This window comes from Myotis daubentonii, chromosome 9 (assembly GCF_963259705.1).
Source record: "Myotis daubentonii chromosome 9, mMyoDau2.1, whole genome shotgun sequence".
Taxonomy (NCBI): domain Eukaryota; kingdom Metazoa; phylum Chordata; class Mammalia; order Chiroptera; family Vespertilionidae; genus Myotis; species Myotis daubentonii.
In genome coordinates, this window is record NC_081848.1 from 80,737,989 (window position 1) to 80,751,465 (window position 13,477).

A 13,477-nucleotide genomic window follows, 5' to 3' on the forward strand; every position below is an offset into this window, starting at 1 on the left:
TATTTTCCATAAAGCCTTTAATTTTTATCTAAGGGACTGGGATCCTCAGTCCAGGCTTGGGTCAAGTGCCTCTCAGGCTGGCTGCCAGTGGTTCCTGTCTCGGGGGGGCTCTGAGAAGAGTGCTCCATTCTCTCCCCTATTGGTCGTTGGCTCCTTAAAGACAAAGACAGAGGCCACTAGACCCTGTAGCCCCCCAACCCTACACCCGAGGCCACCTTGGGCTGTAGGAAGGGGAAGGCCATTGTCACTGATGATACGGGTTCAAATCTGGCTCCTATGCTGTGTGACCCTGAGGAAGGACTTTCTTTGAGCCGCCGCTCCCTTCTGTGAACTAGGTCTGTAAGCCCTGCTCTGCTCAGGTTGCTCTAAGCCAGCGGTTCTCAACCTGTGGGTTGCGACCCCTTTGGCAGTCGAACGACCCTTTCACAGGGGTCGCCTAAGACCATCCTGCATATCAGATATTTACATGACGATTCATAACAGTAGCAACATTACCGTTATGATGTAGCAACGAGAATAATTTTATGGTTGGGTCACAACATGAGAAACTGTATTTAAAGGGCCAGAAGGTTGAGAACCACTGCTCTAAGGGGTAAGGGACTACACGTGGGAAGCCTGGCCGGGCACCAGCCCACAATGGAGGCCTGGCGTGTGCCTTCAGGTGGGCACAGATGCCCAGAGGGGCTCTGCTGCTTGTTCACTCCTGTGTCCCTGGGGGAGACCCTGCCTCAGGCTTTAGTTTCCTCGTTGAGAAGTGGGGGGATAACCCTGGCCTCACCTTCCTCGGGGGACATGGAGGACAGAGCCTGGAAGTACCTGCTGACTGCTGGAGTCCCAGGCCATGGAGGCGGGCAGGGCAGGACTGAAGCTTAGATTCAGGGCGGGTCAATGTGGCTGCCCACAGAGTTCCCGCAACCTTTCCCAGACCCCCAGCACAAGGTGAAGGGGGCTGAGGAGACCCTGCGGGGCCCAGCGTGCTGGTCATGCACCCGTCCTCACATCTGGGCAGGGCCAGTTTCGTGGCCAGCTAGATGGCCTCACCTGGGTTTCCGGGAAACCCTTGTGCCCTTGGCATCCCCCTTCCTAGCCTCAGCCAGCAGCTGTTCCTCATCCAGCCCCAGTGCCGACAGCACCTGGGAGAAGCGCCGGGTCGCCGTGAGCCGGGCATTGGTCTGCGGAGAGAGAGAGGGAGTCCCATTGTGCACCAGGGCCCCAGAACAAGTGGGGCTCTGATTACTGAGGGGGTCCCAGGGCTTCCAGACGGGCAGCAGCCTGGGGTGCCATCTAAGGGGCCCAGCCCCACCTCGCCTCCCTACCCACTCGGCCGGTGGAAAGGCGTGTTCTCGGGGAGGCCGCCTGCTGGCCCGGGCGCTAGCTCTCACCTGCATGGCCTGCTGGAACAGGAAGGGCCGGGCCTGCACCCTGTGCTGGATGCCCTGCAGCTCAGCCTGGTACTCGGCAAAGCGCTGCCGCTCCTGGCGCCTGTGGGGAGACGGGCCTGTGGGCAGCTAACCATGGACACAGCCCATCCCCACTGGTGAGCTGCTCTCTTCACTAAGGACTGTATGCCCTTCCCTTTACAGAGCCATTCCATGCCCCTCCTCGCCCTGGCTTCCTCCTGAGCTCAGTGAGTGGGAATTAGTAGTTGTCCCATTTTACCCAGGACTCCCCTGAGGCTCAGGAGGGCTGAGGGACTTGTCCAAGGTTGCACAGCCGGGACATGAGGCAGTGTCTCCAGGCTGTGCAGCCAGGGCTCGCTCTTCCTCCCAGTTACTCCCAAGGGAGAGGGGCCAGTGGTGGCTTCTGAGCAACTGGGTGGCTACTCGCACAGCCTGTCCCCTCCGAGTCCACAGGCTGCACTTCTCACCCCGCCCCCGTGAGGAGGAAGCTGTGGCTGTGGGCATGGCTCTGGGCTCTTCTCTCTGCTATAGCAGCGGTGGGACCAGCTTGCCAGCATCTGCTGTGGCTCTTATAAGCAGACAGCTTAGAAAACGGGACGGAGTAACAACGATGTTGCAAATAAAACACATTCCAGAAAATCAAGGTTCCACTGGAGAAGCACAAGTCCGGTACAGAGCCCAGTTCGTGCCCTCGTCAGCCTCCGGCAGCAGGAGGGTCCTCTGGCCGCCGTGCACTCAGGTCCCGGCATCCTTCCGTGAGGCACCTGAGAGAGGCAGGGGATGTGGTGGCAGCACCCAGACAGTACGGAGGGAGAAGACTCCGGCCCATGCCGGGCCCTCCGGCACGTCTGCTGGGCCTGGACCCTTGTCTGGGAGCCAGGGAGAGAATCTTCCATCCAAGAAAAAGAGATGGACTTGAAAACTCATGGCAGGGACAGAAGTTACTGCAAAAGGAGTCATCGCCATTCAAGGGGGATTTACAGCCGTTGCAAGGGGCTGGGGGGAGGGACAAGAGCTGGCCTTCAGTCTCTGTCTTGCCCGCGATGCCATGTGCATTTTCCTGCTTGGTTCTCTAAGCTATTTCTGTTCGAATGGAGAGAAGGCACAGGTCTGTGAGTCCCCCCCCTACCCCCGTCCACCCCCGTCCTGAGTGAAAAGGAAGCACATCAGTGGATGTCAGCTGTGTCCATCATCACTGGATGCAAGGAAGGCACATCACCTCCCCACCACAGGGCAACCGTTTGTGCCCGCCTCCTGAGCAGGGCAGAGTCTCCCGTGCAGCTCAGAGGAAAGTTAAGAGGCTGTGAGCTGAGAGACCCCGTGGGAAACACTACTCCCAAGTAGGAAATGAAGGCTGCGTGTTTGAAATACTCCTCTCACTGACATCTGCCCCTTGGGGTTTGAAAACTTACACTTCCTGCCATGGTAAAAAAAAAAAACAACAACAACAACAATGAACTTAAGGTCTGGCAAGACGACATCTCCCAGGATGAAAGGAGACGAGGCATGGAGAGGGCTGCCCTGGGCCAGCTGCACCCAGCAGGCACGCAATGGCAGTGGCACCTGTGAGCAGTGTCACCTGTGTCACCAGGTCAGGCTGGGGGAAGATGCTGGGTAGTGAGCCCTCCCAGGCAGTGTAGCAGGGTGGCTAACCGGCTGCCTGGATTGGAATCCCAGCTTCGCAGCTCGCGTGGGACAATGATTTGAGCTCTCTGAGCCGCAGCTTCCTCATATGTAAAATCATGGGAATGGTGATAATACCTACCTCAGGGGCCTATTATGAGTCTAACAGTGACTTTCCTTTAAGGATGCATTTGTGGGTTGGTTTTTCTTATTATTAGGTTTTTATTGATTTCAGAGAAGAAGGGAGAGGGAGAGAGAGATAGAAACATCAATGATGAGAGAAAATCATTGACTGACTGCCTCCTGCATGCCCCCTACTGTGAATGGATCCCAAAACCCATGCATGTGCCCTGACCAGGAATCAAACCATGACCTCCTGGTTCATAGGTTGATGCTTAACCACTGAGCCATGCTAGCCAGGCTGTGGATTGGTTTTTAAATGGTCAGAATATAGGAAGAGAATCAACCACTGGCCCACGAGCAATGGCTGTCTCCGGGAGTGGGGGTGGGGGTGGGGCGGTGGGAGGGGGACATACGTGCTGCTCACATTCTACATCAGCTATTTTGGTAACATCTGAATTTTTATAGTAAGCATGCCTGGCTTGTGAAATCAGAAAAACAAGATTTGAAAGTGTGATGAAGCACGTGGAATATTTAACCTGAGCATCTGATAGCTTCAGAGATTGTTATTTACTGGATGACCTTGGCCCAGCCCCTCCTCCTGAGCCTCATGGTCTTTATCTATACGGCACACAAAGTGGCCGGCCGGCCTGCCAGCTGGAGGATGGCAGTGCAGGCTCAGCCCGGAGGAAGGCGAGGGCTGGGTCTGCTGGGTCCTGCTGGCTGGCCCAGCACTGCCTCTGCCCTGTCCCCACCAGGCCCTCCACAGCCCAGCTTCCTACCTCAGCTCCTCCAGCTTGCGTTGGGCAGCCCCCAGCCCTTGACTCCTGGGTGCATAGGTTGCCAGGCAGCGGGCCACCTGCTGCTGTACCTGCAGCTCCCGGGCCTTCCGCTGCTCGGCCTGCTGCTGCTCCTCCTGCTGCCGCCGCTCCCAGCCCTGCAGCATGCTTCTTAGAGGGGGAGAGGGGAGAAGAGGATGGGAGGAGTCTGTGGGGAACAGGAGGCTCACAGGTCAGGGGCCAGGAAGGGGAAGACAGGGCTAAGTGGATGCATTTTGACTTGAAGGACAGGCAGGTGGATGAATGGAGAGAAAAAAGAAACAAAATGGTGATGTGATAATGGATGTACGGAGGGATAGATGAATGGTGTGGATGGTTGAATAGTCAGCGCCTAGATCGACCTGGGACATTTTCCCCCAGGTCTCACGGCCATCTCATCAGTCAGGTCTTTGCTCAGATATCAGGGAAAAAAAGACTCCCTGACCACCTCACCTACCTCTCAGGTATTTTCCAGTTCTAGCTATACACCTTGTTTTTTTATTTTTTAAAGATTTTAAAAATTGATTTTTAGAGAGAGAAACATGAACGGGAGAGCAACATCAACCAGCTGCCTCCTGCATGCCCCCTACTGGGATTCGAGCCTGCAACCTGGGCATGTGCCCTGACAGGCAACCTTTCAGTGCATAGGACGATGCCCAACCAACCGAGCCACACTGGTCAGGGCCACCTTGTTCATTTCTTTATTGATTATCCTCTTCCCAAGTAGAATGTAAGCCTCATAGTGCAGTTTCTTGTCTATTTTGATACATTCATCAACAAGGTATCCCTGGCAGCTGGAATAGTGCCTAACATGGACAGAAACTCAATAGCAGTGAATCAATACATAATTGAATCATGGACAGATAGACAAAGGGGGAGATGCAGTTACTCAATTAGCACATATTTATTGAGCACCAATATGTGCGGGTCCTGTGTAGGGAACCGGAGAGGCCGTGATCAATAAGATCTGGCACCTGCCCTCAGTCTGTGCGCAGGGACAGACACGCTAGCGGCCCACGGCAGTGTGGTGTGGCAAAAGCTATGATGGCGGCGAGCACAGAGCAGAACGTCCTGAAGTGGCCCTTGACTTGAGAGTTGAAAGATGCATCTGAGTTAGCTGGGCGGCTGAGGAAGGAGGGAGAGCATGAGCGTTCCCGCCCACTCTGACCAGCCGGCGTGGGAGACAGGAGCCTCCTTAGCAAGGAACCTGGGCTTGGTCCCAAGGGCACAGGAGGCATGGAAGGACCTCGAGCAGGAGGTGACAGGGTAAGAACTGAGGTGTACTCTCAGAATGCTGAAAGGATTCTCACCTACCACGTCTAGCTGGTCACTAAGACCCACTGAGCCAGCCTCCAAATGGACCCCTGCTCTCCATTCCCATGGCCACCTGGTTCAGGCCCTTCCCATCCCTCACCTAGACGATGCCAACAGCCCTCCATCCCCACCCAGTCTTCCCATCTCCTCCCATTATCTCTTGTTAAGCCCCAAGTACAGCAGTTATCTAACTCCACTGCCGTTATTGTTGCTTTGCCCATCTGTCTCCTTTTCCAGCAGACCTTGAGCTTCTTAGGTTGGAACCAAGTTTTTTTTATCTTTTTTTAAAATATATTTTATTGATTTTTTACAGAGAGGAGGGGAGAGGAATAGAGAGTTAGAAACATCAATGAGAGAGAAACATCAATCAGCTGCCTCCTGCACACCCCCTACTGGGGAATGTGCCTGCAACCAAGGTACATGCCCTTGACCGGAATCGAACCTGGGACCCTTCAGTCCACAGGCCGACACTCTATCCACTGAGCCAAACTGGTTAGGGCAAGTTTTTTTATCTTTATATCCTAAGGACACATGAGTATATACTCAATATGTGTTGCATTAATCACTCAGTTTATAAATTATTTTTTTTTATTTTTTTTAAACTTTTTTTTTTTTAATATATTTTATTGAGTTTTTACAGAGAGGAAGGGAGAGAGATAGAGAGTTAGAAACATCGATGAGAGAGAAACATCGATCAGCTGCCTCCTGCACATCTCCCACTGGGGATATGCCTGCAACCAAGGTACATGCCCTTGACCGGAATCGAACCTGGGACCCTTCAGTCCACAGGCCGACACTCTATCCACTGAGCCAAACTGGTTAGGGCAAGTTTTTTTATCTTTATATCCTAAGGACACATGAGTATATACTCAATATGTGTTGCATTAATCACTCAGTTTATAAATTATTTTTTTTTATTTTTTTTAAACTTTTTTTTTTTTTAATATATTTTATTGAGTTTTTACAGAGAGGAAGGGAGAGAGATAGAGAGTTAGAAACATCGATGAGAGAGAAACATCGATCAGCTGCCTCCTGCACATCTCCCACTGGGGATATGCCTGCAACCAAGGTACATGCCCTTGACCGGAATCGAACCTGGGACCTTTCAGTCCGCAGGCCGACGCTCTACTCACTGAGCCAAACCGGTTTCGGCCAGTTTATAAATTATTGATGGCCCACCCAGTGTGGCTCAGTGGTTGAGCGTTGACCTATGAACCAGGAAGGTCACGGTTTGATTCCTTGTCACAGCGCAAGCCCAGGTTGCAGGCTCGATCCCCAATGTGGGGCATGCAGGAGGCAGCTATCAGTGATTCTCTCTCATCATTGATGTTTCTATCTCTCTCTCCCTCTCTCTTCCTCTCTGAAATCAATAAAATTATATATTTTTTTTAAAGAGTAAAAATATTTTTAAAATAAAAATAAATTAATTAATTGATTATTGATGGATAGAAGATTGGAAGTGAATGAAAAGTTGGTTGTGTCAATAGACCATTGGCCAAGCCAGTGGTTCTTAATCTTCTGGCCCTTTAAATACAGTTCCTCATGTTGTGACCCAACCATAAAATTATTTTCATTGCTACTTCATAACTGTAATGTTGCTACTGTTATGAATCGTAATGTAAATATCTGATATGAAGGAAGGTCTTAGGCGACCCCTGTGAAAGGGTCGTTCGACCGCCAAAGGGGTCGTGACCCACAGGCTGAGAACTGCTGGGCCAACAGACAGAGATGGATGGATTGATGGATCAATAGATGATTGGGTAAATGGAGGGATGAATGAGAGGATGAATGGTTAAGTATCTCTTGGAGAATGGGCTCCTTTTCTACTCCCTGCCCTGGGCCCCCACACTCCTCCCTCCGCCTTACCTGGTGGCCTCCTGCCGCTTGTGGACGGTTCGGGTGGGGAAGTTGGCAAACGGTGTCTCCTCTTCTCCCAAGGCATGAGCCTTCCCACTCCTGTTGCAGTTTTGGATAGCAATCCGCCAAGCCTTCCAGGGATGCTTTTTGAGGCCTATCCCAGTGGGAGAAGTTACCTCTCCTGGCCCAATGGGCAATCCCACCTAGCACCTGGGGCACAGCCCAGCCCTGTCGGAACTCCTGGCCCAGGCCGCTCCCCACCTCTCTCCCCCTCTGCAACTTCCTCGGGAACCCAGGTGTTGAGCCCCACACTCACCACGGTCCAAGTTTTGCTCTATCTGCTTCTTCATCTTCTCCAGGTCCCACATCCCTTCCCGCTCCGTGGCCCTGGCCTTCCTCCTCTGTGGTCCTTGGGGGCCATCGGAGCTGGGATGGCTCCCTCGGCCCTGCAGTTCACTCTCCTCGGAGGCCTCTGCGCGGGAATTCCACCCCTTTCTCCGAGAACCTGCCCTCCTTCTTCGGGGGGCTTTGTGCTCCCCCTCCTCCTCCTCCTCAGCCTCCTCTGGCTCCTCTGCAAACCATTCATCTTCCAAAGTCGACCTCCGCCTGGGAGACTGGGGCAGTTCCCCAGAGCTCAGACCCCTCCCAGCCTCCTCAGCAGCCTCCTCAGACTCCGATCCTGATCCTGACTTCTTGCAGGGTGGCTGGAGGCCACACTCACTGGGCAGCTCCAGCTCTCGGCCCTCCCCTTGGCCAGAAGGGATGGAGACGTCCCAGGCCTGGAGCTGCTGTCTCCTCTCCAGGTGTTGCACCTTCATCTTCCAGCATAAGTCATGGGCCTCTAGACAGCTGTCAGTGCCCTTAGGGCTGAACTTGTGCTGGGGGGCCGCTGGGGCAGAGAGGGAGCCAGGCCGAAGCGGAGCCTGACCGTCTGCGGTGTAGCTCTCCCAGGCCCACTGGAAAGGGAAGGAGGGTTTCCGAGGAGAAGAGGGAACAACACTGAGGAGGGAGAGGGCAGGGGGCAGAGGGCAGGGTCAGGACACTGACCCCCAACGGGGCTGACACCCAGCATCCCTCCCGGCCCTTCCCACAGCCGCTTACTCCTCAGCCTCCGCAGAGCCGTGCCCTTTCTTGTTCCAGCTTCGCGGCCTCCGGTTCTTCTTTGCCGTCTGCCCTCCACTCTGAGCTCTCTGCCGCTGACTCCGAACCACACTATTACCACTCCCAAGCCTCCCCTGGGCGGAGACAGGAGAGAAGGCCCAGGTCCTAGACCACATCACACCTCCACCAGGGGGCCCTCCACTTCTCTGCACCTTGGCTGCCCCTAAAACTGACTGACAGCGACCTCAGTTCATAAGATTAAAATAGCAACAACTCAGGAGAGGCTGGACTTTAACCTTCCCAAGCATCCTGTGAGGTAGGTACTCACTATTACACCCATCATGCAGATGAGAACACTGAGGGTCCGAGAGGTAAAATCATTGGACTAGGTCACACGGCCAGTAAATGGAGCCAGGACCTGAACATGCGGATTCTGTCCCCAGAGCGTAGTTTGTCACCATTGCACTATGCTGCCTCGGGGTCCTGGACCGCTCTTCTGGCGGCCCCATAGGGCCCTGGACTTGCTCAGCCAAGATGGAAGAAACTCACTATCTTTCCCAAAGTCCTGCTCCTCCCACAATGTTCCCTAAATCACTCCACTGGGCGCCTGGGAGTCATCTCCTGGCATCCTCCCTGTCTTCGCCCCATCCTTATAAGCCTCCCCACAGCCCCTTCCTCCCTCCAGCCTCCCTGACTCTCCCCTAGGCCTCAGCTCAGTCCCATGGCTTCCCAAGGGCCACCCTCAACCCTGGCCTCCCCGGGCCCCGATCGCCAGGCTGCCCCTGGGCAGTTGGAAGTCCCTCATGGGGCCTCCCTCACCTGCTCAGCCTGGTCGATGCCTGACAGAAGCTCGAGCAGCCCTGTGCCCATCCCTGGAGCCTGGAGCCTGGGGTCCTGCCCTGCTCTCCTGGTCCTGACCAACTGTTGGTGGGTGTTTAGCATATTGGTGTCCTGCCCCACCCCCACCCCCTCTGCCAGCCTTGGAACTGTCCTCTCCACCATCTCTATGGCAACCAGTCCTCAGCCAGCCTCCAGGAAGGGTCAGCCAGGTATGTGAGGCTAACTCCCTACTAGAGGGAAGGGTTCAGCAGGGTGCTGAGGAATAGTCCAAGCCTAGGAGTCCAGAAACCCCGGGCCAAGTCCTGCCTCTGCTCCTGCCTCTACAGGCCTCCTGGGGGACCTGGTGTGAGCCCCCTGCCTTTGCTTGGCCTGTGTTTTCCCATCTTATCTGTAAACTGGGCCTCAACACTCAGCCATCTGGAAGGGCCCTCACACTCCGTGAAGACGGCCAGGGGACACCAGAGGCGGGCCCTCTCCCTCTCCTGCCTCCGGGGCTGCTCCCCAGCCCTGGCCGAGGCCCTGTAGGAGCCAAACTGAATTCTCACAAGGTCTTGTCCAACCACTGGCCCTCCCAGGCCCTGACAGGGCGGGAAAGGCCAGGGAGCGAGGCGGCAGGCACGCCAGAGCCCGGAGAAGGCTCTGCGGGTGTTAGAGCATTTCAGTCCTGCCTCCAGCTTCCAGGCAGCACCGACAAGCCTGGACATGGTAAAACCCCGTAGGACCGCTGGCGGTGACGCTGCCACCCGCAGCATGGGGACAGGGTGCCAACCCGAGGCCTGGGCGGCCTGTCATCAGCTCTATGACCGCAGCAGCAGTCTCTGGCGTTTATTTAATCTCACGCTGTTTTGCACAGTGATGTGCTGTACAGGCTTGCAGCCTAGGAGCAGGAAGCGCTCCAGAGCCGAGGCGTGTAGCGGACTAGGCCGCCCGCGTTTGTGTAAGCACCTAAGATGTCCCGACGATGACAGAAATCACCGAATGAAGTATTTCTTGGAACATATCCCCGTCGTTACGAGATACATGACTGTATATCATTTCTCTACAAAAACGAGATCATACTTGTTCTGCTTAAGAGTATGTTCTGCCCAGCCTTCCATGCCATACATGCAGAGCCACCATCACTGAGTGTTATAGTCTGACCAGCATAATGTACCCAACCCATCCCCTACCGTCAAATATGCACATGGCTTCCGCCAGCTTCACTGCTACACACGCGGCCACAGTGACAACCTTGTAAATGAGCTGTTGCACATTGGGCATTTCTGAAACCTAAGTTCCTATAAGCAAATTTGCTGGCTCTAAGCAACATAACTTTTTTAAAATTCTCACCCAAAGATATGTTTATTGATTTGAGAGAGAGAGAGAGAGAGAGAGAGAGAGAGGGAAGAGAAATTTCAATAGGTCAGGATCAAACCCACAACCTAGGTATGTGCCCTAACCAGGAATCGAATCTGCAATCCTTTTGGTTTACGGGATAATGTGCCAACCAACTGAGCCACCCGGCCAGGACAGCAATATACCTTTTAAAAATATATTTTTTAATTGATTTCAGAAAGGTAGGAAGAGGGAGAGAGAGATAGAGACATCAATGATGAGAGAGAATCATTGATCAGCTGCCTCCTGCATGCCTACACTGAGATTCGTGCCCGCAACCTGGACATGTGCCCTGAAGGGGAATCGAGCCGTGACTTCCTGGTTCATAGGTCAATACTCAACCACTGAGCCACACCTGCTGGGCATGACTTATGTTTTTAAAAGATCCCTCTGGCTGCTGTGTAGAGATTAAACTGGAAGGCCAGGGTGGAAAGAGGGACTGTCGTCCAGGAAAGGGTCTGTAGGACTTGGGCCAGGATAGGAAGAGAGAGGGGAAAAGGGGAGAGGTCTGGAGACTGGGCCTGGGCCTGGGCCTGCCACCACTTAGAGGTCAGGAGAGGTCAGGGAGACATAGCCAGGGAGACCAGACAGAGGCCGGTGGGGAAGAAGTGAGCCAGGAGAGTGAGGGCTGCCAGTCAAGTGAAGACAGTGTTGCAAAGACAGGGGAGTGGCCAACTGTGATAAGAGCTACTGAGAGGTCAAGGCAAGGTCGACAGTTAACAACTAAATTTGGCAAATGTACTTGTTCCTGGGCCCATATTCCGAGGATCAAACACAGGAGGCTCCTTGCAGACTCTGGTGCCTCCGCCACAACACCCAGCACCTGCCAACAGAGCCCTGTCTGAAACTTCCCCTTTGGAGCTAAAAGGGAAAGTTTAGGAAAAAATTAGCTAAAGTCTAGGGGAAATTTTCTTTCGCTTGAGGAACGTACAGTATAGGCTTTGTTTTTTCTGGAGGTGGGAGGGGAAGCTAAGTTACTATGTCTCACATTTTTTACTTTGGCTGCCAAGAAGCTCGGAGCCAAATTTGATATTGAAGTAATAGAGCATTTTCATTTTTTTAAATTATATTTTCATGTTCTTGAGTTTCCATTTCTATTTTTATTTTATCTTCCTGCTCTCATAGGAAGCAATCTTAGCTGCATTGCAAAAAAGGCAGGTATACAAGTTAATTCCACTCATTCAGCAAATATATGAAAATGCCTTGTACTAGTCAGGTCCGTTTAGTTAGCAATTGACAGTACTAAATTAAGCCAAAAATGATATAAAATAAATAGCTGGCTTACGTTACTCAATCATAAAAGGTTAGGGATGTCTGTTCTCAAGGAAGTGCAATATCTGGGAATGAGGCACAAAGCTGGCCCTCCGAATCCAGTGACCAGTAAGTGACTCTGGAGGGGGCAGGACAGTGCTCCCAGAATGGAATGGGGTTCCAGGGGCTTAACACAGCTCTTTCCCTGATTCCAATGCCCACAGGCAGGGCTGTCAGGGTCGCAGGACAGTCCAGTGTGAGATGCCCCCATGGTGGGGATGATGGGGGGTCCCTAGGCTTATGGACCCCCATGGTTGTCTTAAAGGGGGGCTGGCGTCCCCCTTCCTGCAGCCCTCCCTGTGGGTGTCACTTTTGCTGACCTCACTTTTGCCTGGATGGAGGAACTTGAGTCCTGTACTCCCTGTGTGTGTGTGTGTGTGTCTTAGTCTTCCTCATTTTATCGCCATGTCTGTCTGCTTCTTTCTTTCTGATAGGAATGTTGGCTGCAGGCAGTGCCAGGAAAGGGGCAGCTAAAATTTGTGGGGTAGACTATCTAAGAGGAGGAACCTTCCCAGAGAAAGCGCTCAAATGCTGCAGAGGAGCCCCCCTGAACTTTGGGGGAAATATCATCTGTGCAGGCACAGGGTGAAACCCCACAAGCTGGACAAGATGCCTGCCAAGAGAACCACCACTGCCCCGGCCAGTGTGGCTCGGTTCTTAGGCATTGTCCCGTGCACCTACTGGTTGTCTCTCCCTCTCCCTAAAATAATCAATCTTTTTAAAAATGTGTTATATACATTAATAGAATATCTCTCAGCCTTAGAAATAAAGAAAAGTATGCCTGGCCAGCCTGGCTCAGTGGTTAAGCTGTCAACCTATGAGCCAGGAGGTCACAGTTCGATTCCCAGTCAGGGCACATGCCTAGTTACGAGCTTGATCCCCAGTGTGGGGCGTGCAGGAGGCATCTGATCAATGATTCTCTCTCATCATTGATGTTTCTATCTCTCTCCCCTCTCTCTTCCTCTCTGAAATCAATAAAAACACATTTTAAAAAAGAAAGAAAATTATGACAGATGCTACAACATGGATGAACCTTGAAGACATTATGCTAAGTAAAATGAGCCAGATGCATAAGACAAATATTATATTACTAGAGGCCCGGTTTATGAAATTCGTGCATGGGGGGGGGGGTAGTCTCCTCAGCTTAGCCTGCACCCTCTCCAATCTGGGCCCCCACTAGGACCACTAGCTCCTAACTACTCACCTGCCTGCCTGATTGCCCCTAACTTCCCCCCCCCCGCCAGCCTGATCACCCCTAACTGCCTCTGCCTGCCGGCCTGATCACCCCTAACTGCCCCCCCTGCCAGCCTAGTTGCCCCCAACTGCCCCCCCCCCGCTGGCCTGGTCACCCCTAACTGCCCCCCTGCTGGCCTGGTCACCCCTAACTGCCCCCCCTGCCGGCCTGGTAGCCCCCAACTGGCCCTCTCTGCCAGCCTAGTCACCCCTCACTGCCCCCCTGCTGGCCTGGTCGCCCCATGCAGCCTGCTGTTTAGTCATTTGGTCGCCCCTCACTGCCCCCACTGCCAGCCTGGTCGCCCCCAACTGCGCCCCCTGCCGGCCTGGTTGCCCCACACAGCCTGCTGTTCAGTCATTTGGTCGTCCCTCACTCACCCCCCTGCTGGCCTTGTCAGCCCACACAGCCTGTTGTTCAGTCATCCGTCCAGTATTTTCGGTCATGATGGACCCTGGCTTTTTATACATTAGGATTTCACTTACCTA

At 53.5% G+C, this 13,477-nt stretch overlaps 1 protein-coding gene across 1 annotated transcript; it reads right to left on the minus strand.

The window, feature by feature from the left end:
• TSGA10IP (testis specific 10 interacting protein) lies at positions 1–9,672 on the minus strand. The gene is made up of 8 exons (XM_059710033.1): positions 9,053–9,672; positions 8,234–8,367; positions 7,449–8,131; positions 7,142–7,286; positions 3,926–4,093; positions 1,383–1,482; positions 1,042–1,172; positions 1–153 (listed from the first exon to the last, which is right to left on the minus strand). Exons 1-8 carry the CDS (start codon positions 9,233–9,235, stop codon positions 18–20), a joined length of 1,680 nt encoding a protein of 559 aa, XP_059566016.1. The 5' UTR covers positions 9,236–9,672; the 3' UTR covers positions 1–17.
• Between the last annotated feature and the right edge of the window lie 3,805 nt (positions 9,673–13,477).

What these genes read in the sequence shown, in the direction of transcription:
- TSGA10IP (XM_059710033.1), bottom strand. Translation starts at nt 9,235, where the DNA reads ATGGTGGAGAGGACAGTTCCAAGGCTGGCAGAGGGGGTGGGGGTGGGG. An exon ending in GGCTCTGCGGAGGCTGAGGA is followed by an intron (nt 8,132 to 8,233) that starts GTAAGCGGCTGT and finishes CTCCCTCCTCAG; the next exon opens with TGTTGTTCCCTCTTCTCCTC. An exon ending in TGTTCCAGCAGGCCATGCAG is followed by an intron (nt 1,173 to 1,382) that starts GTGAGAGCTAGC and finishes CTCTCTCCGCAG; the next exon opens with ACCAATGCCCGGCTCACGGC.